The 24,619-nt window shown below is 41.1% G+C and overlaps 1 protein-coding gene across 1 annotated transcript in view; it reads right to left on the bottom strand.

Annotated features, from left to right (window-relative positions):
• The window catches only part of DNAH8 (dynein axonemal heavy chain 8), a 332,740-nt gene that overhangs the window by 36,982 nt on the left and 271,139 nt on the right, over positions 1 to 24,619 (bottom strand). Inside the window, exons 86-88 of the mRNA XM_055113566.2 lie at positions 19,203 to 19,319; positions 17,359 to 17,460; positions 11,502 to 11,662 (exon numbers count right to left, since the gene is read on the bottom strand). Of these exons, the coding sequence (XP_054969541.2) occupies positions 11,502 to 11,662; positions 17,359 to 17,460; positions 19,203 to 19,319 (380 nt within the window). The remainder of the gene's footprint in view (positions 1 to 11,501; positions 11,663 to 17,358; positions 17,461 to 19,202; positions 19,320 to 24,619) is intronic.

Genomic DNA, 24,619 nt, shown 5'->3' with positions numbered 1-24,619 from the left:
TTCTATCTCCAGCTTCTGCTCTTGCTTCCTTCTTTCTTCTTCTCACACTCTACCCTGTGCTGTGAGTTACCTGAAGCTCATCAAGCATTCCATGACTCCCCTCATATTTCTTTGACTGTTCCCAAGTTACCTCCACAGCCTGGAATGCTCTGCCCTCATTTTTTCATCGATTATAGCTCATTCCTAACTAGCTATTAATATTAAGCTCAGCTTAGATGTTTTCACCTCTAGACAGCCTTCCCTAGACTTTCTCCCTATGTGTGCGCATAGCTCTCAGTGTTTGCTTTTATTGTTGTACTTGTCATTCTGTACATGATGACATGCTTGTTTATCTTCATTCCAACTTCAGCCTGAATTATGTGATGGCAGGAAAAGGCTTAAATCTCTGTATGCAAAATGCTAATTCCCACCAACTCATGCAAGCAGAAATGGCCATGTAGAAGGTAGAGTAGGTTAAGTAGATTTAGATAAATGATTAAATAACCATATTCCAATTTAAAATATTGCCCCAAACTCTTTTGGCAAAACCTTCAAAAGCCACACTCTGCATCGGCCACTCCGCTCTTTAAGCACCCCCCTCCCTCATGCTTTAGGCATACTGGACCTGGTTCCCAGAACACCCCACACACATTCATGTTTGCATTCCCTTCCTTGGATTGTTCCTTGGTGTGTGCATCCCAGTCTAAGTTCTTGGTCCTAACTGCTCATTATGTTCCTCTTCTTTGTACTCTGTCCTTGACCCCAGTCCTGCAGTCACTTCCTTCCCACCTCATCTCCAATCTGAGAAACTCCTGCACATCCTTTAAGACAGCGGTTCCCAACCTTTTTGGCACCAGGGACTGGTTTTGTGGAAGACATTTTTCCATAGACTGGAGGGGAGGGGGCGGAAAGGTTTCGGGATGATTCAAACACATTACTTTTATTGGGCACTTTATTTCCACTATTATTACATTGTAATATATAATGAAGTAATTATACAACTCACCATCATGTAAAATCTGTGGGAGCCCTGAGCTTGTTTTCCTGCAACTAGACGGTCCCATCTGGGGGTGATGGAAGACAGTGACAGATCATCAGGCATTAAATTCTCATAAGGAGTGTGTAACCTAGGTCCCTGGCATGCGCAGTTCACAGTAGGGTTCTCGCTCCTATAAGAATCTAATGCCGCCACTGATCTGACAGGAAGCAGAGCTCAGGCGGTAGTGCTCACTCACCTGCTGCTCACCTCCTGCTGTGTGGCCCAGTTTTAACAGGTCACGGACTGGTATTGGCTTGTGGCCCAGGGTAGTGGACCCCTGCTTTAAGGCACAACTTAAATGGAGCCCCTCTCACTAGCTTTCTTTGATCCCTAAATTGGAATTGATTGCCCCTCCACCTGTGTTATCATAGCAATGTACACATACCCTGATTTTAGAGTTTACCATATTGTACCTCATCAGCATTTGCCATTCATCATCTTCCCCAACAGATGATGCGCTCCAAGAGCACGGACTGCATCTTACTCATCTTTGTATCCCCAGGTTAGCCAGACAGTAAGTTCTCAACAAATGTTTGTTTGTTGAATTGAGGCCAATTGGCTTGCATTTTATTAAACCTCAAATACAAAGGACAGCAATTCTTCAATATTTAAAGGACATGAAAATTTACTTATTCCTTCTTATGGTAAAAACATAGTATATTGTTATTATTGTTTTTTGATTTCCTGGCACCTTTCAATGAATGTGTGTGTGTGTGTGTGTGTGTGTGTGTGTGTGTGTGTGTATAAATGCCCTATTGCAACTTTTGTATTCATTTCTAATAATGAATTAGGAACACTCATTTCTAATTATTATATATCTATTGTATAATATGACAATACAATATAATAATAAATACATCTATAGATATTAGAAATATCTATCTATCTATCTATCTCTTCTTGAGTCTTTGACAATTGATAAGTTCATTTGTTTTCATAGGATATTTTCACAGGATTCCCCTTCTCAGAGTTACTTGTATTTTTCTTATACTTTATATGACTTTTAAAAACTGTGATCGTGCCCTACTTCAAAATTCAGGAATGGGTTGCAAATGCCTTTTGTGCCATATATAAATAGTCCTCAAAACACAGGAGAATCAGAAAGATATAATTTGAGAGTGAAGTAAAACTATTCTTCTTATTATTTTATCAATGCAGATCTTTAATGATTAAAGACAAGAAAACCACAGTAAATTTCCATTCATGCTAAGAAAAGCAGAGTTCATGATTCCTACCTGTTCTAGCTACAGAAAAAAAAAAAAAACAGAAAGCCCCCATATCCAAATTCTCAGGTGCTCTCTCAGTCACCTTCAGCTTGAGCCCTCCGTGGAAGTGTGCTCAGCACCAGGGGCTAGGTCCCAACAGTGCACACCATTGCAGAGATGACCATTTTGCTCTCTGCTGACTCTGGCCAAGTTCACTGGTGCTCCAAGGAGAGGCTGATGGAGATGCTGCTGCTGCTAGATCCCACCTAATAAATCACTTTCATGGTGAGTGATTTAATTTTTTATGAGATGATCTGAACACAGGCCTCAAAACATAGATGTTGGGAAGAAGCCTTGAAAAGCTGATCCACTGTGAATAAGAGCTAGCCAAGCTCTCCCCAACACACATTTTACTATGCACAGAATGTCATTCCCTGGTATTCCAGGGCTGAACAACTCACATTTCTTTTTCCACAATGTGATTTTATGTTTGCAAAGATACGAAAGGCAGAAGCCTAGTTAGCTAGCTATAACAGAGAATTGCAAATCTCTCTATATGCCACAAAAGCCCAAGGGCTTTCAGGAGAACAGTCCTCATAAATGCTCTGAGATGAAGAACAAGAGCTATAATATTCCTTGAGGGTTGGTTCTTTAGAGTAAATATGGGAAGAAGCTCAGATTGCCCTTGTAGCTTGGTGGTTCTGGGAAGTCAGGGTCATGGATAATAGAAATGCAAAACAACTGAAAAACAGAGCTGTCTATAAAATAAACAACTACCTAATGAGATATTAGTGCACTGTAATATCCAAATCAGTCTAGATTTACATACGTCTTTGCACATGAAATATCAATGAGCATAAATTTTTCAAAAAATCTAAATCTCAAAAGTGTCCTCGAATACTCAAAGGAATACATTTCAATTTGTATTGCAATGAAATGAATATAAAGGTTGTAATAAGGCATTTGATAAATTTCAGAAAGTAAAGAAGCATGCATAACCACTGATGAGAAAAAGAGTGAAAATAAGCAACCATTTTTGACATTGAAAGAGTTGAATTTGCAGAGTCTTTGGTACCTTATAAATCTACATAATAAAATGTGAATAAACTGTGTATTTTCATGGTTCCTATCACTATGCTATCTAAACTCTTGAGAGAGATTTTACTTATTTTAAAGCGTTTATTCACCTTGATTTCCCCCTCCACTTCAGAGATTCTGCATTCTTATGCAAGGACTGAGGAGAGAGACTTGTGATTCGCCCTGCCCAAATCTCCCTCTTCTCTCAAATTTATGGATGCTAACTTCAGAGTGAAGATTCCAATAAACAGGGGGCATCGAGTTCTCCATCATGGCCCAATTATAGCCTATCATCAAGTGATGGCTGGGCACCGTGGCTCATGCCTATAATCCCAGCATTTTGGAAAGCCAAGGTGGGTGGATCACTTGAGGTCAGGAGTTCGAGACCAGCCTGGCCAACATGGTGAAACCCTGTCTCTACTAAAAATACAAATATTAGCCGGGCCTGGTGGCACATGCCTGTAGTTCCAGCTATTCGGGAGGCTGAGACATGAGAACCGCTTGAGCCTGGGAGGCGGAGGTTGCAGTGAGCTGAGATCGCACCACTGCACTCCAGCTTGGGCAACAGGGTGAGACTGTCTCAAAACAAAACAAAAAACAAAAACAAACAAACAAAAAGAAGCAAGAATGCTGTTGAACACCATGGATGGTCAGATAAATTAATGATTCCTCTGGCTGGGGACATTCACACAGACTTAGCCAGCATATCTTAGAGAGTCTTCTCTCATGGCTGAAGCTGTTATCTCTGCACATATGCATTCAAATCTTTCACCTGGGCTCCAGTCCATATTTCTCACCCCATTCAGTTATATCCCATGTTCTTTCCCAGCTCAACATGCCCCCAACAGAACTCTGTAACTTCTCCTCCAACATACTCCTGTTCCCAACTCCTCCACTACCCCAGCTCCCAGACAAGCAATGTCGGGGCATCTTTGACCCCTTCTTTCATTTCACTCAGAACTTGGAGAGTTACATCTTGCTGGAGCTGGGTGAGGACCAGAGGTGGGTTTCAGCTGGGATGCTTCATCTGTTACTGCTTCCTGGTGGCCGGTGGGGGAACAGCAAGGGGCGTAGAGAAGTCCTTGAAGAAGGCAAGCTCACTTGCCAGGATTCCATCCACCAGATATTTCAGAGCCAAAGGAAAGAAGAATCAAACCTAGGACAAGGCTTACTCAGAGACCAAAAAAATTACCAAACACAGAGCTGCAGAACAGAGCCAACCATCTGAGCAGGAACCAGAAATGGGCTAAGACATGCTGGGGAAAGGGGATCAGGAGTGGGTGAGAGAGACCCCAAGGCAGACCATATGGGAAGTTAAGGATGAAGAGAGATCAGAGGAGGACCAAGGTCTTACAGGCCTGCCAGTTGCTCTAGTGGATATAATCCCCCATTTTAGGCAGGGGTCCAGGGCCTTCTACCTGACCTCACTAGTGTGGTGAAAGGTTGCAAGATCCTGACACTATTTTGGGAGAAGCTCGCTTACGGCATCCTACAGCATGCATGCCAGCAACACCATGTGGGCTTCTGGACAAAGCTGTGAAGAGAGACTTGACGAAACACAGAAGGCTCACCGTGTCCTCTCTAACACACCAGTTTGCAGCAAGAAACAGATTAACAGCTACAGAAGAAGGTTCTCAGCCATTGCTCTGCATTCGCTAAGTCCTATCAGTCCCCCCTTGAGACCTGTCCTGCAGCTTCACTCCACCCCATGATCATCCCTATTCTAGGCCTGCATCCTCACACCCTGGACTTACCCACAGGGTACCCGAGGTGACGATTAGTCATCATGGGTGCTCTAGATGAGCCTTGTCACATGGCAGAGAGCTTGTCTTTTATTCTAACTGCTGTAGGAAGCCATTTAGATGGAGGAGAAGTAGATGGAGGAGATTTAGTTTGGGGCTTTTAAAGGTCAAGCTGTCTGAAAGACATGCCAGTGGATGTCACATAGAAATTGTATAAATGACTGTGGAGCACAGAGGAAAGGTCTAGACAACATATATGTGGCATGTTGATGTTTTAAAGGCCATTGGCATAGATGAGCTCTACTCAGGAGGGAAGGTGGACATGACTATAAAAGAGGTTAAAATGTGAGTAGAACATAGGCCATAGATTTATAGGCATGTGAAGGGAAGGGAAGGCTCTTTAAAGCATGAGAGATACTAGATCACACTGCTACCTGGACCATACACTGAAGGGTGATGCTATTAAAGTCATGCTTTGCAGCCTTTTGCATTTTGCAACAAATTTTGTTACTCTGTCACAGTGTGATTTTGCCACTGAGGACTGAGAACCTGCTGAGCCGGACAGCAGGAGAACCCTGTGAAGAGGAGCCTCTGGCTCTGGTGAGGTGTTCATCTGTGTCAATACTAAGTTCCTTCTTAGTATTAAGTAAGTATAACCACCATATAACAGTATAACCACTGTTTCTCAGTGGTTTCTCTGGGATGTGTTGGCAACACCATAGTGAAGTGGTTGAACAGAGCTGCCTCGATAGATTATATTAAGAAGGCTAGTACATTCCTTTAGGAGAGGCACGAGAGTGGCTTCAAGCTGTCATCAGATTTCAGACCAAGGTCTACAGAGCTAGTGTTATGTCCACACTTCTGTAACAATTTTATTGAATGGGTTGGACTCAGTATAGGGTAAGGAAGAAGTGATTTCATTCTTTACCACATTGTACTGAGTCCAGCTTATTATACCAGATTAAAGACTAGTTTGCATGTCTTTGTGAAAATAAATACGAAAACCTAGATGAAACAAGTAATTTCCTAGGAGAACACAACTGACAAAATATTGACTGCAGTGGTAACAGAGAAATACGAAAGATATCAAAGAACTAGCACTGAGCCCAGATGGTTTCACAGGAGAATTCTACCAAACTTTAAAGCATCCAATACTACATAAATTGTTCCAGAGCTTAGAAAAACTTCCACATTTTTACAAAGCAAATATAACATTGATTAGTAATTAAACCTGATAAAGATGCCACAAAAAACTCTAGGCCATTCTTATTTATGAATATCAATGCAAAATTCCCCAATGAACCATTAATAGAGTATATCACTACCTTAGGAGAATAATACCTCAGAACCCAGTGGTATTAATTTCAGATTATCTGTAGAAAATTTGAGTTAGGAAATCCATTAATATAATTCACTAACTTTTTAGGTGTTTAGGGGAAAATCATGTGATTCTTTCCATAAATGTCGAAAGGTATTCAACAAAATTCAACACCAACTTCTGACAACAATAGAAAAACACGCATGCAACAATAGCTAGGACAAGCTCAGAAAAAAAAAAGAGCAATGAGGGGAGACTATAACTACCAGATAATAAAACATACTGGAGACTAGCTAAACTTAAAACAGACTGCTACAAAATAGAAAGGAAAACAGAATAGAAAGCCCAGAAATGGACCCGAGTACCTATGGAAGGAAATTTTATGTTAAAGGAAGCAGGAGGCCAAGGCTGGCGGATCACCTGTGGTCAAGAGCTCAAGACCAGCCTGGTCAACATGGTGAAACCCCTTCTCTACTAATATACAAAAATTTGCCAGGCATGGTGGCATGTACCTGTAATCCCATCTACTCAGGAGGCTGAGGCAGGAGAATCACTTGAAACCAGGAGGTGGTTGCAGTGAGCCGAGATCATGCCATAGCACTCCAGCCTGGGAAACAGAGCATGACTCCGTCTCAAAAAAAAAAAAAAAGAAAAAAAAATCACTGGTGATAGGATAACTGGATTGCTATTCTGAAAAAGAATTTCATCCATACTTATACCTAATAGGTAAATTCCTAATGGGTAAAAGAACTAAATGTAAAAAAGTGAAACCATACAAGCACTAAAAAAAAAAAAAAAAAAATGTAGATGATTCCTTTATACCCTGATGAGGGAAGAAGCTTTCTTACTGTTACTAAAAATCCAGATGTAACAACAGCAAGAACAGAATTTATGTAGTCATAAATTTGACTGCATAAAAATAAAACGAAACGACAATAACACTTCTACCTGATCAATGGGGGAAAATCACAAGCAACGCTAAATAAACTGAGAAAAATATTTGCAATCCACATCACAAACAAAGGGTTGTTATCCCTAACATATAAATAAGTCCTAAAATTAAATAAAAAGAATAAAAACTCCATTGGAAAGGAATGGACAGACTATATATAAATAGCCCTTAAGTATATGAAAATTTTCTCAATTTCACTCAAAATAAGAGAAGTGAACTAAAACTATGCTGAGATAACATTTCTCACTGTCATACTGGTGAAGGTTCAAATGCCTCACCAGTGCTCTGTTGATGAGATTCTGAAAAAATGGGCACTCACAGACTGCAAGTAAAAGTACAAAACAGTATAACCCTATGTAAGGGAATTTGACAATATTCACTAAATCTTGATCTAGCAATCCCACCCATAACAATTTACCCTGAAAATACATCTCCAATAATATGAGAGTCCACAAGCATAAAGTTATTAATGGAAGAATTATTTGAGATAGCAAAATATTGGAAGCAACCTAAATGCCCATCCATAGGCAAATGGTTGAACAACTATGATCCATATAAACAATGGAGCAGCGTGCAGCTGTAAAAAAAAATGAGGAAGATAATAATGACCTGATATGAAGTGATTTACAGGATACATTGTTAAGAGAAAAAAGCAAGACACAACACAATAGATATAGTTTGGCAACTTTGTATAAGAAAGAAAGGGTAATAACAATATGTATATATGTATGTACATGCAAAAAGAAGCACAGGGAAGATAAACCAGAAACTGTGTTTGTTTACCCATAAAAGAAGAGGGAAATGGGTTGAAAGGGTCTGAGACTTCTCTAAGAACAACTTACTATCAAGTTGTAACTTTTGAACCATGTTCATATTTTACATATTCAAAACAATAGCATAAGTGGGGGAAAAAACCCTTAAATGTAATACGAACAGAAACAAATAAACATAACTATATATCAGTTGATAGCATAACCACACAGAAAAAGAAATCATTAATCCAAGTGACCTTTGAACACAGTACTCTTTATACCTAGTGGAATATATCCTAAGGACAAAAAGAACTGCAAAGAAATCTTGACCTCTACTTAATAGGTTTGTTGCTGGTAGTGGTATTGGCATAGTAATTGCAAGTAAATGAATACACATATTGAAGTTGCCGGGAACCAGAGTTTTTACAGTGGAAGAAAGGAGATATCAATATGGAATGGGGGAAGACAAAGAACAACCCTGAGGTATACAATTGGAATTGGAGTTATTTGTATTAACTCATGATGTTTTTAAAAGTACATGCTTCCTAGCTCTATCCACTGAGAGGGCATACAAACACACACACAGAGAAATATATGTGATTATACATAGATATAGCTGTAGATACATAAACATACAGAGATATAAATATAGAAGGAGAAAAAGCAAATGGATCAAAACATGAACAATTGTGGGATCTCGATGGAGCGTATGAATGTTTACTGTATGTGCAACTTTTCTGAGAGTTTGTAATCATTCCAAATAAAAAGTCAAGGAAAAAATGGTTTGTCTTTGTCTTTGTCTCCAATTGCTTTTACATTTGCGTTGTACTTCTCTGGACCTTTTCTAGCCCTGTTTCATCTTTCTTGAGAGCTGGTGAGTGAAACAGCCTGCGGTGAACAAGGCCTAGGTGCACCATCACCCTGGGTGAAGGTGAAATGGTTTCATCTTGTTGGGATCCTGTGGATTACCCAGGAACCAGCTCTCGTGACTCCCCAGTCTCTTGTCAAGGATGGAATTAAAGTTCAGAGCCCTCATATGAGAACATCTTCAGTCACAAATTTGCAAGTGCATTAAGACTTATCAGTTGTTTCTCTGTCCACTCACATGAACTTGTGGGATCTTTCTATGGAATCTCCTCATTGATCACATCCTTCACACTCTAGAAGAATTTAGCAGCACTGATCAGTCAACAAATACTTCCTGAGCCCCAGGCACTGCTATAGCACAAGGGATGCAGCAGTGAAAACACACACAAAAGTTTCAGGTGTAGTGGAACTTATGGTTTAGTGGTGGTTGTTGGACAATAACAAATCAGTAATTAAAGTGTAAAGTATGAGGCTGGGTGCGGTGGCTCACACCTGTAATCCCAACACTTTGGGAGGCCGGGGTGGGCGGATCACCTGAGGCTAGGGAGTTCGAGACCAGCCTGACCAATATGGAGAAACCCTGTCTCTACTAAAAAATACAAAAATTAGCCAGGCGTGCTGGTGCATGCCTGTAATCTCAGCTACTCGGGAGGCTGAGGCAGGAGAATCGCTTGAACCTGGGAGGCGGAGGTTGTGGTGAGCCAAGATCATGCCATTGCACTCCAGCCTGGGCAACAAGAGCGAAACTCCGTGGCAAAAAAAAAAAAAAGTATAGAGTATGTCAGTGGGTGATACAAACTATAGAGAAGAGCAGGTCAGGAGGACAAGGTCTTGGACAGGGTTTGGGGAGTGGGTTGTAATCTCTAAATAGCACAGCCAGGGAAGGCATCATTGAAAAGGCTACACCTAAGCAAAGACTAGAAGAGGTAAAAAGTGAGCCACTGTGATATCTAGGAGGAGGGAGGTTCCAGGGAGTGCAAGTATCCTGTGGCAGGTGCTGTCTGGCCTGTCTGAGTAACAGGAAGCTGTCTGGCCTGAGTAACAGGAGCTGAGTGGGCATGAAGGTGGGAGAGGACTGAAACAGCCAGGGTGGGGAGGTAGAGGGCAGTGGCACTATTTGACTTTGTAGGTCATCTGTATGTAGGTCACTGTCGGTCTTTGACCTTGACCCAGAGTGTCACGGGAACCTTGGGAGGATTCTGAGCAGAGGGTTGATGTGGTCTGACTCACATTTTTAAAGTCTCAGCTAAAGCAAAACTACTTTCCTATGCTCCCTCTTTCATAAATTGTAAGAGTTGATTGTTAATCCAATCCCTGAGGAATCCTTTTTATTTCTTCACTTCTTTCCCGTCCCCAGGTAACTTATGAAAGCCTCCTTAAATAACAGCAAGAGCTGCCACTAACGAGCCTTCGTGGTTCCATCATGGGGGTGGAACGAAGCATTGGCATTTGTAGGTATTTTCAATCATGTCCGCATCTTTGAAGATGAAAAGCAGCCTGGGCGAGATGAGAGGATATGAAGAAGGTGGAATCAAGGTGGGTGTAAAGAGGCCAAAAGTGCATCCTCATGCAGGGAGCTAGGAGGGTGGTCAGAGGCAGGAAGACAAGGAAATTGGCAGCAAACTGGGACTCCTGGGACATCTGGCAAGGCCAGGGAAATGTCCATGTCCAAACCCAGAGAATTATTAAAATTACAACAGTAGGCCAGGGACTAGGAGAGAGGAATGCCCCACTCTTAGGGCATTCTCAACTTAGAATCTGCCAGAGGAGTCTTGGTTTCTTCCATTTCCTGAAACCATTTTCCTGAATGTAAACCTTGTGACTTTTCATCAGGGGTCCGCAGAGGACATGCGGTCCATTCCAAAGGATTCCGGTTCAGGTGCTTGGGTTTGGTAGGGATCTCTAAAGACAGAAGGGGTGACACCTCATGCCAAGGGGCTTGGAACTGGGGAGCATTTCTTCTCTAGGTGATGAGTGGAGCAGGGACCTCATGCAAAGCTGAGCCCCTCCACTCTTTCCTCCCAGGGCCGTGCATCTGTGTCGGGTGCTCAAGTGCTTACTGCACTGCACCTACCACAGGCAGTGCATGACAAAAGGATGCAGATGAGCAAGTGAGGGAGAGGGGCCATGAGAGAGAGGACCAGGCAGAAATATGATTCTTCACCCTCCCATCTGTTCTCGCCTGGCTTTTTAGATTCTATTTATGAGCATTATATTCTTAATGAATTTTTGAAGAAAGAGATGAGGAGCTGGTAGACCACTCTTCTGCCGGTGGAGAGCACTGCTACCACTAACACCAACTCGTTTTATGACATGACAGAGGAGAAATAATCAATGCATAAATTAGAGCTTAACGTTGTCATAAACACTGGAGCATCAGGATTTAGTGAGAGGAGAGCAGGCCAAGATATGACAAAGTTGTAATTGGGAGACAGGAAGCGACACTATTTTTCACAGTAAAATAAAAAAAGGGGGAAAGGAGAGAGAGTAGGAGAGAAAACGAAATGCACCATCTTTGCCAGACTGAGTTACAAATGACCCCTTCAAATTAAAAAATGCCAGGGACTTACGTGATATCAGCATTAGGGTGAAGCCCAAAGACTTCAGGGTTATCTAGGGATGGCAGTGACTGGATGTATTCAAAATACTGGTCTAAGGTTTTGCACAAGGGGATTTTATATCCAGTATAAAAGCAGAATGACGGTTCAAACATCTTCTCACTGAACCAGACCTGTATGTGAGAGAAAACAAAAGAAATAAAATTGATGAGCATCTAAATGAAAACTGCTACAAGAAAGGAGAGGGGCCACCTTATTTCCATTTTAATAGAGTTTTTAATATTGATTTTGAGAGTGCTTTAACAATACTACTGATAGAATAATTACCACATATATGGAGAAAAGAGAGAGTCCAGAACACAATTTGACCTGGCCTCCGTTTAACACCAAAGAAGATATTCACCAAGAGTAAGGAAGAGAGCAACTCTACACGCCCATTCTCTGATTGAGTCATTTGACAACCCTCAATTCCATTTTAGGAGTAGGAACATACTGCAAAGTCTGTGAGGCCATACTCCCACACACAAGAGAATATCTGGGCATTTTCATCACCCCACTTCCCCCCGACGTGGGGCTCATACCAGAAGGATGTGCTTGTGCGCAGTTTCACTCACACAGCAATGAGCCCCAGCACACGGCCAGGAGAGCTCCATGCAAACTCTCCCCTCCCACCTTGAGTTGAAGAGCTTCCTTTGCTAATTATGTCCCTGTCCACATGAAGTAAATGTATTCAGCTGCCTTGCTGTTTGCCTTAAGACATCCCTTTCTTATTCCATATGAATTATCTTTAACAAAACAGTGAGAGAACAAATATATGGTTGGTGTGAATAGACTTATTCTCAGAAAGGAAAAAAAAAATGATGCTAAATGCCTATGAGCCAGATTTGAGGCAATGACTTACGTCTCACAGCAATTTTCCCAGTGGGGAAGGAAATAATGGGAAGACAGGAAGAGTGGAAATCAGGCACGACGTCTGAATTACTCGGAGCACTTGACGGGAAAGAGGGACAGTGCCTTCCTCTGGTTGGTCACACGTTCTCTAGTACCTTCCCTCCATCTCCTTCCTCCAGCTCTTTTTAGATCCAGTGATTGCTCTGAAATACCCTGTGTACTGATTCTCTCTGTTTTATCCTATTCAACTCCTATGCATGAGCAGGCTGAGTTTAGAACCAGAACAGAATGCAAAGATAAGAGACACACAGTCCTTTCTTTCAAGGAGCTTGTGACCCAGCGGAGGGATGAGCCAATTACTTAATAACCACAATACAAAGTGCACTAAGGCAAGAGTCAGAAGGAAATAAAAATAAGCAAAGTACTAAAGAGGTTTAAAGCAGGAACAAAAAACATCCAGGTGGATGTCAGCTGAGGTCTTCTCAAGGAGGTGATTTTTGGAGCTAAGCCTTGAAGGAGAGGAGTTTGACCGGAGAACTTGGAATGGGGAGGCCACATAAGCAAAGTTATAGAACTGATGCAAAAATAAGAAGCAGGTTAACGGAATAATGGAATATAGGGTGGACACAATGTAGTCATAAGAGATAGGACAGGAAAAGTGAGGTGAGGTCATATCATGGATGACTATTGATGTCAGGGTGAGGACTGGTGATTAATTCAAGAAATGGAGAGTAGTTGAAAGTTATTAAAGAGAATAGTGTTATGAGCATGGTCATTACTTAGAAATATTAGATTTTTCACGACGTGGATGACTTAAATTGCAGGAAGACACCCTAAGGCGGCAAAGGCCCTGGGTCCTCAGCACACAGATAACAAATAACCACACTGAATTCTGTGTTGTCAGATGACATGTATGTATAAGACTAAAATGAAGTTTCTTACTATTTTCCCAGCACTTTATACACACACAAATAGCTGAGTTTCACCAAATTTGGAGGCTATTTGGGGGCAAAGTCAAAACATGAAATATGAAATCTACATGGAGCTACTTTGTGAGCGGTCATACCCCATGAACATCCAATACAGTTCTGCAATCGCTTTTAGCAGAGAGACTCTGTAAGATGCTGAGAACAGAGAAAACAAGGTTCAAAGACAAGCCCGAGATTGAAAGTCAGAGGGACAGAGGATGCCATGTGCAGGCGTGAGTTTACAGTGGAGCTGCTTCTCCCATGGGCAACTCTGGATGACATGGTTAGGGTAAAGTGGAGGTAGTGCAGGCAGGTGGCTGGTCAGAAGGCAAGCCTGGGGCTGAGGATGAGATCAAACAGGTGAAGGCAGGGTGTGGGGGCTGTGGGGCTTTTGTGCAGCCTTTCTCAAGAAGGTTGCTGCTGCCAGGTTCATGTGGTAAGCTCATGCCCTTAGGGCCAGAGACCCAAACTCACCTCTGGTTATTGATGACCATCTGAAACAGGTCCAAGCTAGACAAAGAAATGAATGAGGGAAAGCAACAAGACAGGAGGTTGGAGAGGATGTAGGGCAAAGAGAAGATTCAGTAGGATAAGGAAGTGGGGTGGCCAACAGTCAGAGAATTGAAGCCACTGAAGGCTGTGCCACTCTTAGGGAAGTCCTGAGAGAGGGGGAGGGAATGAGCCCACAGAAGCCACTCAGGGGCAAATGAATGGGAAAATAGTGAGATGAACTTTTGACTTAAGGCACTAATTGCTGAGAATGGAGTCCAGAGAAACCAGAATCAGATGATAGAAGGGAGTAAAATAACTCAGGTGAGGACGGAGCTGCTGTTACTTGGGAACAGCCAATGAACTGGGGCCTGGATATGGAACCCTGTGCTTTTAGATCAGGAAGTCTGCACATCCCAGGCCCAGAGGACAGAGAATCTTGGGTTTCTAGGAGAGGGTTGAAGTCAGCTGACTAGTCCTCTGTGGCCCAAAATGTCAAATGTCAGGGTACAGGGAAGAAGTAGAAGAGGAAGAAAGGCAGGAGAGGGGTCAGAGAGGGGAATCCCCCTGCTTGAGATCTTGAAGGTGGAGCAGGCTGAGACAGCGACACTTCTTCCTCCCCCTCCGTGTGCTCCTGGCTCAGACATCTCCCTGGAGGCTCTGGACCAACACAGCAGCTTTCCGTTGCCACTGTCTACATGCTGAAGAATTCCAGATCCTTATCTCCATGCCTGAGCTCCACCATGACCTCCGGATCTGTACATCCAGGTGCCTTGTTCACCTGCATTCATGCATTCGTTCTTCTATTCAACAAATATTTACTGAGCACTTACATGTGTTGGGCTCTGTTTCTGGTGCTCAGAGTTTGGCACTGATGTAATAAGACAAAGTCCCTGCCCTCATGGCAGTTACAGTCTGAGACAACTTGATTTGGATGTCTAATAGACATCTCAAATGTTATATGATCAAAACCAAACTCTTAATTTCCAGCCCCAGCCAATAAAACTCTTTCCTGCTGCAGCCCTTCCTCTTGTCTGTAAATAGCCCCATTCTGTGTCCAGTGGCTTAAGTCAAAACTAGGGATGACCTTGACTCCCCTCTTCTTTCACCCACGCACTTGATCCCATCAGCATTCTGCTGGTACTCTTGGTGAATTATATTCTGAAGCTAACCACATCTTAGTCTCCACTGCTAAAATTCCAATTTTAGGTACTTTTACAATTATTCTAACAAAGTATACTTATTAAGACATCTTTTTTTTTCTCCTTTGAATCTCAAATACAGAGGTCAGTTTCTCAAACTCCCGAGTTTATTATTTTTATGAATCTAGGCCCCTTTTATTTTAATTTTTCCCCATTCTGCCCTGATATCCATTCACTGTCTCCTTTTCCCTCTGAGGGCATCTATTTAAGTGTACTTGATATATGTCCTAGAACATGTATTTATCCTTGTGAACTATGCATATATTCCTTTATAGATCTCACTTTACTTTTTTTTAAAGCTCTGCACTCAACACTGTTTGTAAGACCTATGCCTGATGTCATATAGATCATTGCTTCTAAGTGCTGCATTATATGCCACCATAGGCCTCTACAACAGGTAACTTAACTATTTCCCCATGATGGATTCCTAAGTTGCCTTCAACTTCCCACTACCACCAACAATGCTATGAATAATCTCTTTGGTACATTCTGAGAATTTCTCTGGGACATATACTCAGGAGGAGGATTCTGGTTCAGAAGGTAGTCGTATCACACACTTGATATGACTATGACTAACAGGTTGCACCCCACAAGGGTGAGCAATAGTATGCCATGGTGCTCACCCACCACATCTTATCTATTCTCTTAGGAGTCTTAGGTTTTTGTAGTGGATGCTATGATGTGCCACTCGATCCTCTTTCAGGAGCAGGTACTCACTCCCCACCGCTGTCTGGAGTGTTGGCTACTGTGGACTCACAGCATTGTCCCTCCCCAGGAACTGCCCTAGCAGGAGGCAGCTGCTTCAGCCAAGGTCATGTCTTGCAGGAAGGCTGGGGAGGAGGCACTTGAATGCAAATCTCCACCTCTGCTTCCAGGAAAACCATCTATGATGCTTGCCTTCAGCTCCACACACAATGTTGCCATGAATATTTTTGTACATGTCCATTTGTGGACTCTTTCTAGAAATGTTCTGAGATATGTCTACCTGAGATACCTAATTTCAGTAAGTATTACTGGACTGCTTTCCAGGAGGTCTGTGTCCATTTGACCTCCCAGCAGCAGGGCTCCTCCCTCCGCACATCCTCACCAACACTTATTATTTTTCACAGTTCTCCATATGTAGCTTCAAGAAAAACTTGCTAAAACAAGTAAAGGTTAAAAATCCGTTTTCTAGCCAACCCCCAGCTTATCAAAATACTCTCAAAGCTTGTGCTTTGTTGTTGAGGCTTTAATTTTGTCAAGAAAAAAGAATCATTTAAGTAGAGAATTACCGGTATAGGTTCCAATATAAAGAATTTAATAACCATAAAAGACATCTGGTTTTTTCTCACTTAGGTGTTGTATATTACTTCCCTAAAATGTAAAACATTTTAAGAAGAGTTTGAGTCTGGTAGGTGTTATTTATTACATTCATCCTTGATGTGAAAGCCACAATTGCTAATAAACAATTTTCTCTAGAAAATATTTATCAGCATGTTATATGTGGATTTTATTTGGCACAGAGAAAAAGTGAACACTTCCTCAATTTCCAATTGTCTATCCTAATAGAAGAGATGAGAAAACTCAAATTATGATTAATCCCCCAATCACTTATTTTGGGGCTTGAAATCACCATGAGACTTTCACTCAGAGAAAGAGGCAGAGAAATGATGGCCGGTGTTTTCCTCACAAGTGAGGTGCACAGGAATGGGGAAGATGGAGGAGGGGCAGTGGGGGAGAGGCCCTGGGCACAAGCAGTTTCATCTACATGGGAAAGGAGTTACAGACCAATGAGAACTGACCACTGCTCTGCTCTGCACCACAAGTAGATTGTTGGTTGGTTTTTGTTTTTGTTTTTGTTTTTTTGAGACAGAGTCTCACTCTGTCACCAGGCTGGAGTGCAGTGGTGCGATCCCGGTTCACTGCAACCTCTGCCTCCCAGGTTCAAGTGATTCTTCTGCCTCAGCCTCCCAAGTAGCTGGGACTACAGGAACTCACCACCACGTCCGGCTACTTTTTGTATTTTTAGTAGATACGGGGTTTCACCATATTGGCCAGGCTGGTCTAGAACTCCTGACCTCGTGATCCGCCCGCCTCAGTCTCCCAAAGTGCTGGGATTACAGGCGTGAGCCACCGTGCCTGGCCCAATTGCTGGTTGTTTTGTGTGTGTGTGTGTGTGTGCATGTGTGTGCGTGTAAGCGCACACATGCATTTGTTTCTTGGCTAATTCTTTGCAGCAGCTCTGCTGTATGCTTGAGTTTGGCAGACCTATTACAAACAAAAAAATTGGAAAATACAGTGAAATGTGTCTCCAAACTTTATTTTTCTAAACTGACTTACTCTGGCAAAGCAATTAAGTAGACGTTTGTCAAAGTCATCTGTCACTCTGCCTCCATATTGTACTTCTCCAATCATGTACCGAACCGTATTCCATGATACACCCTTTATTAAAAGTAAAAAAGGATTATTAATTGTCAACCCAAACACATCATTATAAACATTTCGGGTCTTTCCCTAGAGGAAAGGTCTGGAAAAGGAAGCACTCACTAGACTCATATTTAAAATTATTCATCGTCTTATATTAATAACTCTTTCACTATTACATGGCTGGAACTACTACAGTTTGTTCACCAAGAAAAAATCTACAATACTAAACACTGGTAAGTATATTGCAAGTATATTATTTAAAATAGGGAAAAAGACTAATTTTCACTCTGGGGATATAATTACCTATAATACTCATTGTAGTAATGCCAAGGTGTTACAGAGGAGAAAAGTGGTGTTTAGTGAAAAAAGGAGAAAAATCAAGTAATCATTGCTTTAATACGCTTTCTTAGTAATGTATTTTCTGGAATCATTACGAGAACAACAAGAAAATTATTTATCCACAAGATTTTTCCTCAATGCAATCCTCTGCCATCCTCTGCATCTCATTCTATGTGCTAAAACTACATCAAAATATTTATTAATTTCTATAGCAATTTTATACTAGCAATATATTGCAGTTTAGCAGTTCTTTAAACCCTTGATACATTTGAGTTAGGAGAAATAAGGATATTTGCTTTTTGTTTACTTTTTCTTGGTTAAAATTTTATTTTTCAGCTTGGTTGCCTTTCAAAGCAACTATTTTAAGGTAACTATTATTTGTATGTACCAAAATGACAAATGACCACAGAATATGAACACATAGAATATAACTTTTCATCAGACTGCCATACTTTTAATTTCATATCCCTTTGTCATTTCAAGGAAAAATGACGGTTTGGTACTAGAGTAAACACTCATCATGGCTTACCACCCCAATATGGAAGCTGCAGAATCTCTAATTACCTTGAAGCCCTACTCTGGGGAAGAAGAGGGGGCCAGACTGTAGAGAGTCATATTGAATGAGCTCTTATTAGGTACTGTGTACTGTGCTTTCACAAATACTAACTCATTCGTTCCTCACAGAAACAATGTTCATTTTATAGATGAGGAAACAGGCTTTAAGGCTCATTAACTTGCCAAAGATTATAGAAAAAACAAATTTCCAACCCTTTATATGTGTGAAAGGACAACAGATTTTACGTTCTCAGCTCTGTGACCTTGAGGAAGTCTCTTAGTCTCTCTTGTCTGTTACCTCATCAGTAAAATGGGTAATAAATAAATAAACAATAATGCCTTTTTTATTGATCTCACAGGGTTGTGAAGATAAAAATGAGATCCTGCACACATGAGAACTTTGAAAACTGCAAAGTGTCATATGATGATGAATGACCATTACTAGAAAGTATTGTTATTCATATGCATAAGCTGAGCAGTTAAGAAGTGACTTAAGGTGAGAAAGAACTTTCGCATGGGCAGGCAGATACCATCTTCACTTCTGAGGAGGCAGGAGTAGGACCAGTGAGGAGAAGCTTGACCTAAAGCACACCTTCTCTTGAAGTGCACTGTGGTCCCTGAGTGTAACATGAGGAAGGCTGCGGTATTTTGCAACACACTGAGTTAGTCAGCTTCAGAGGTATGTGAGTGTTGGGGGCAGGGACAGGCTGCCCCAGCAAGTGCCTGATTACAGCAACAAGTCCCTTCAAAGGGGGCTCCATGGGGCTCAGCAAATTCACACCTTATCATAGACTTCAAATGACTGTAGAACCCTGATTTAACAAGAGTAATAAAAACAGGAAAAAAGGCATAATTTCACTCACTTTTTTAATATCGCATTCATCAAGGTGATTCTGAATAAACTGAACACTGGCTGAAAAGTCAGCGGAATTGAATTCGTAGGGAATATTCCATCCTAAGGGGCCAAATTTTCGTCGCTCCTTAAAAACACCAAAGAAAAGTAAGTATTGCATGTACCTGATTCCATTTTTATTGCTATCAAAATACAGTAAAATTAAGGCTATATTATCAAAATAAATTGACATTAGTTTAAAAGAATAGTATATACAATTTTGGATATACATTCATGTCGCTTAATGATGGGGTTACCTTCTGAGAAATGCATCATTAAGCAATTTCCTCACGCGAACATCTTAGAGGGCACTTACACAAACCTAGATGGTACAGCCTATATGCACCTAGGCTACATGATGTAGTCTATTGCTCCCAGGCTACAAACCTGTGCAGCATGTTACGGGACTGAATACTGCAGGCAACTGTAACACAATGGTAGGTATTTGTGTATCTAGACACATCTAAACACAGAAAAGGTACAGTAAAAATACATTATACTCTTACGGGACCACCACCGTATATGCAATCCATGTTGACTGAAACGTTATGTGGCATATAGCCATATTAGAAATATTACTTCATGGCTCTATAGCTAAGGGGTTTATATAAACAAATCTCCAAAGATTTGCCAAGTTGGAGTTTTTGGGTTTTAAAAAAAGTCTAGGTCTCCACTGACAACTCAAAAAATGTAGTAGATGCTCAACAAATATCTGTTGAATGAACTGTTATTCTACAATGGACTCTTGAAAGTTTGAAATGTCAAATGCAAGGGTTTGAATTTTTTCAGTTGGATTATCTAAACCTCTCTCAAGAGCACTTAGATTCTGTGATGGCTTCACTTTGCAATCTTACCATTTCAGATTTTGAAAACTAAAAATTTCTGTTGTATACATGACATGTCTGTCTTGAAACTTTCACATGACCCTCATTTGTTTCCCTCTACTTAATCAAAGAGGGCCTAAGAGACTCCTGTGCAATAGTGGCAAACTGTTTACAATTGTCAAATCACCAATAAATAATCAAACTGGACTCAGAGCAAATAATTCAATTGTTTTGATATTCCGGAGAGCATTTTAAAGGTATGGCAAGTATTAGACCTGATAGCTCCAAGAACTGATGATCCAACAACCCACATAGATGAGTCCAGATGTTTCTATGGTATCAGCTTTTCCTATCCCAACACATAATCAGTCTCTAAGGAAGGGCCAGGGATTTATTAGATTAGTTCCTAGACCCTAATTCTAGTGCCTAAGGTGAGGACCCATGTGGAGAGTAGAATCCCTATACATCTATGGGAATGTTTAATTCTACTCTTTTACCTCTAAGTATATACTAACTTTTCTTTTTCTTTTCTGCCTTCCCCAACTCAACACACACACACACACACACACACACACACACACACACACACACTGCCGTTTTCACAAGCCATTCCAATCCTTCTTGCTGCAGCTGTTCCATGATTCCGATCCTGAATAATTCCACCATTTAAAAAAAAATCTAAATAAATTTTTGTTTGGACAAGTTCATGAACAAGTCAGAGAAGGAATTCAGAAAATTCAAAGGTTTGAATTACTGAGTTTCAGGGTATGCTTTTAAAGTATTTAGTAAACCATTAAGATTAATTTGGGTCTAGATGTTCTGACCCTGGGAGATCAGACTAAGAGCAACAACAACAATAATAATAATAATAATAATAATAGGAGTAGCTCTTAAAAACGTAAAGTACTACTGTTACCTCTAGACCTAAACTTCTTTAGTTAAGGTTGTCAGGCATTAGAGATTTGTGCTATGTGACACCCACACCTATCCCTTAGCTAATTTGATCCAAGGTAGACAGCCAACCCAAAAATAACTGACCAGACCCCTTCTCCCAGGAATTTGGACTTAGGGTTTGTAATTGTTATCTGGGGCTTAGACTAGGAAAACTTGTAAGCTCAGGAGCTGTGAAGAACCATCTTCCACCCTGTACTTAGAAGAGGTGAGGAGGAGCAGAGGTCACAGCCTGGAAGGGAGGAGAGACTGTGTGGTCCTAGGTGCAAGGGTGGGAGCCTTGGTCCCTAACATTGCTTCTCTTGACAGCTTCCTGCTTCCTAGTCCCAGCATTCACGTTGCCTTGGTTTTTGTTTTGTGGGTTTTTTAAGATGTTTCATATTGATATATGTGGTCCTGTAACCAGATTTTGTGTCTTGACAGTGAAAAACACGTCTTCTATTTTTGTCTCCCCTTTTGCACCTTGGGGGAAAGAATCACGGTTGCCTAATAAACACTGGTCGATTATTACCAGGGCAAAAGGAACTCTTTCTCTGTAAGAGGTCAGTGCTGAGGCTCACCCAGTGTTTGGAATTTCTGAAGTGGACCTCAGAAACATTGAGGTGAGCCTCTTCCAGATTATCCCAGGAGCAAGGGTGGGTGGAGAGGGTTATGGGATATTAACATGAAAATTCATACAGCTAACCGTTTTAGTTCTTGGAATTTCTTCCATCTTGAGGACTTTGAAGAGAAGAATGCTAATGACTTATTAGTGAAATGTGAATGTTTTCCCATTTTTGAAAAAGAGGATCAGAATTTATACCATTAGTTTTACCTATGTGTTTGATTTAATTTTTAAATTTTAATGTTCAATTAGATGGGTGGCCAAATGAAAAATAACTCCAATTACTAAAGCTGCTCAAATTGACTCTATGGAAACACTCGTATTTATATGCACTGAGCAACTGCAATTTAGTTGTTCTTTAAAATGTGAGTTTTGAAAATTGCCCTAATGCTGAGATTTGCTTCATGTTTATATTTCTTACTACCAATTTTCATCTAAAGCATTTACTTTTTAAGTTGGTTCACTAAAGTCATAAACTGATTAGCTCATCTTGGGAAAAAAAGCCCAAAATCTTAGTGGGTGCCTTTTCTTTCACAAATGAAGTCATTTCATCTTCTTGCTATTTTTTTAAATTACCTTGGAATACTATCAGGATAGACTCAAACAACTAGAACCTAAGAACTCATTTGGAAGATCAAAGCAAGGGGTTTTGCTGGACTTATTTGGAATATTGAATTTCTTCAGTTTAATTAACATTTTTGAAACCATGGGATGAGTCCGATGCAATACAAAAAAAAATATTAAAAAGGATGCATTTTCAAGAAGTTTTAATCTGTTGCAAAAATAAGACTTGGAGACAAGAAAAAGAATAATGGGATAGTGAATATAATTAACTGTCAAAATTTCACAATGATAAGCCTGAAGGAGACGTTCAATCAGAGGCTTCTGGGAAGAATAAAACTGAAGCTGGTCTTTAGAAGGAGGAGAGAAGAGACTTCCAGGCTTGGCAAAGGCCATGAGCAAAACTAGGAACACAAATCCTGTGACTCGTGGAGAAAAAGGCTGCAGACAGAAGGTTCTACTGCAGTAGCGGGCTAGTTCTGGTGAGTAGCAGCAACTCAGTGGTCACGTGCTTCAAGACATCGAATGCAGACAAATTTGAATGTTAAAACTTCATTCGACAGAAGGGAGTGGACTGTCCATCATTAAGATGGTGACTGATGATTTTAGGAAAAGCAGTCCACTCCCTACTTAATTTGATTAATACAGTTTCTTCTTTTCATTTCACAGAATATACAAAACTCTGAACTACTAGAGAAATATGGAAAATGTGGAATCATGAAAAACTCCTTAGAACACTGATGAAAAGTTGTTCAATCATTTTAATGATGTCAGAGCCATTTCCAATTTTACGTTAGGTTCTACCTCAGCAGTTCCCACAGAGCTGCAGAATCATTTCACAGCTTCAAAACCAGACAACTGGAGTTAACTGTCTAACTCCAATAACTGGAGCTAATATACAAAGAAAAATACAAGCCACACTAGACAATGTAAGGGAAACTTTACTAGGTAAAAATAGTTGACAGAAACAGCCAGAACCTCTGGGAAACACTATGGGGCAGAGTGTAAAAGATAAACCAGTATCATATTATCATAATCATTCAAAGACATTTAAATGAGGAATTTTATAACCATCTCTCCCCAAAGCAAGAACTTTATATGCACTATTAAATTTGAAAGGAATGTTTATCAAGGCTCAAACTTGAGAAAGAAAACAAAATGTAGGGGAAGCAAACACTTTTCCGAATGAAGAACTGTTAATAGTGAGATTCCCTGGGCCCTATTGATAGGGCCCCTTTTATTTACTATCTAAGTAATTTTTAAGGGCCACGATAGAATTTCCAAGTTTGCAACTGCCACTATAGGCCCTTAGAGATCCTAATCAATAACTTTAGCTAAAAAAGAAAAATGAAAAAGAAAAGAGCACCTCACCTCACAGAGTTATATATAAGCTGTTTGAAAAGTCATAAATATGCAGTTCAATGTGGACAAACCAAGGTGATGGGGAGAAAAACTCCAGACTATGAAATGGATGTAAAAGTGGTTCAAGACTCTTCCCTTAACGGTTGTGGCCATTTGGCCATTATTTTCAATTCTTGCCACATATCAGGATCACTTGGAAGTTTTCAAAAAGACTGAGCTCCTTCCTTTTGGCCTCCTGGGGATTTTGACTTAAGTGTCCTGTTATGGGGCCCAGGCATTGGCTGAGAAGACAATTGTAGATAATTGGCTGAGAAGACCACTAAGACATTTACTCGGTCCAATACACACCTCAAAGAGCGGCACATTGACAATCAATAGGAAAAAAATAACCCATAGAACATTATTCTGATCTTCTGCAGGAGGTGTTAGGAAGTGGCTAAAAATGTAATGACTGAGTTTCAAAAGACTAAGACTTTGGAGGAAAATGTGCTTGAAATTAAAATCCCAAAGGGTGAATGTGGGCTTGCTCTCAAGCCCAGAACGATGCTACACCACCCAGGAAAGCACAGAGACAGAATACCGAGGCCAGAGAGAAGCTTCCCTCCTAGGTAATCTTCAAGAGGATGCTGAAACATTCTCAGGGAGTGGCAGCCTAACCGAGCCCAGGCACACACCAGGGTCCTGGGAATAAAAGGCTCCCATAAGGAAGGCAGAAGGGCCACTGGCAAAAGCAGAGACATCACTGGACTGCAGCAGGGGTGGGGGCTTCAGCAGTAACTTCCCCTCTCAGGGTAGCTGCTACTGCCCTGTGTGGATAGTAAGTTGCTGGAGGAGAAGGGGAGTGGCAGGGAGCAGAGCTTAGTGCGGCGTTGCCTAGTGCATCTATGCATGTTCCCATGGCAGCACCCAGGGCACCCTCCTCCTGGGAAAGCCTGCTCCCACCTCAAGAATAAAGCAAACCACTCCCTCCACCACTCTTCTGCCCAAGTTATCCTTGACCAGCCATATTTACTTCCCCTTCTCCCAGGAAAGGAGAGGTGCTCATTTTGTTCCCTGCAATGGAAGTAGAATCCACATATCATGCCT

This window comes from Pan paniscus, chromosome 5 (genome assembly GCF_029289425.2).
Source record: "Pan paniscus chromosome 5, NHGRI_mPanPan1-v2.0_pri, whole genome shotgun sequence".
In the NCBI taxonomy this organism is placed as follows: Eukaryota; Metazoa; Chordata; class Mammalia; order Primates; family Hominidae; genus Pan; species Pan paniscus.
Note: the sequence above shows the minus strand (reverse complement) of the source record. Positions and strands in the feature narration are given on the sequence as shown.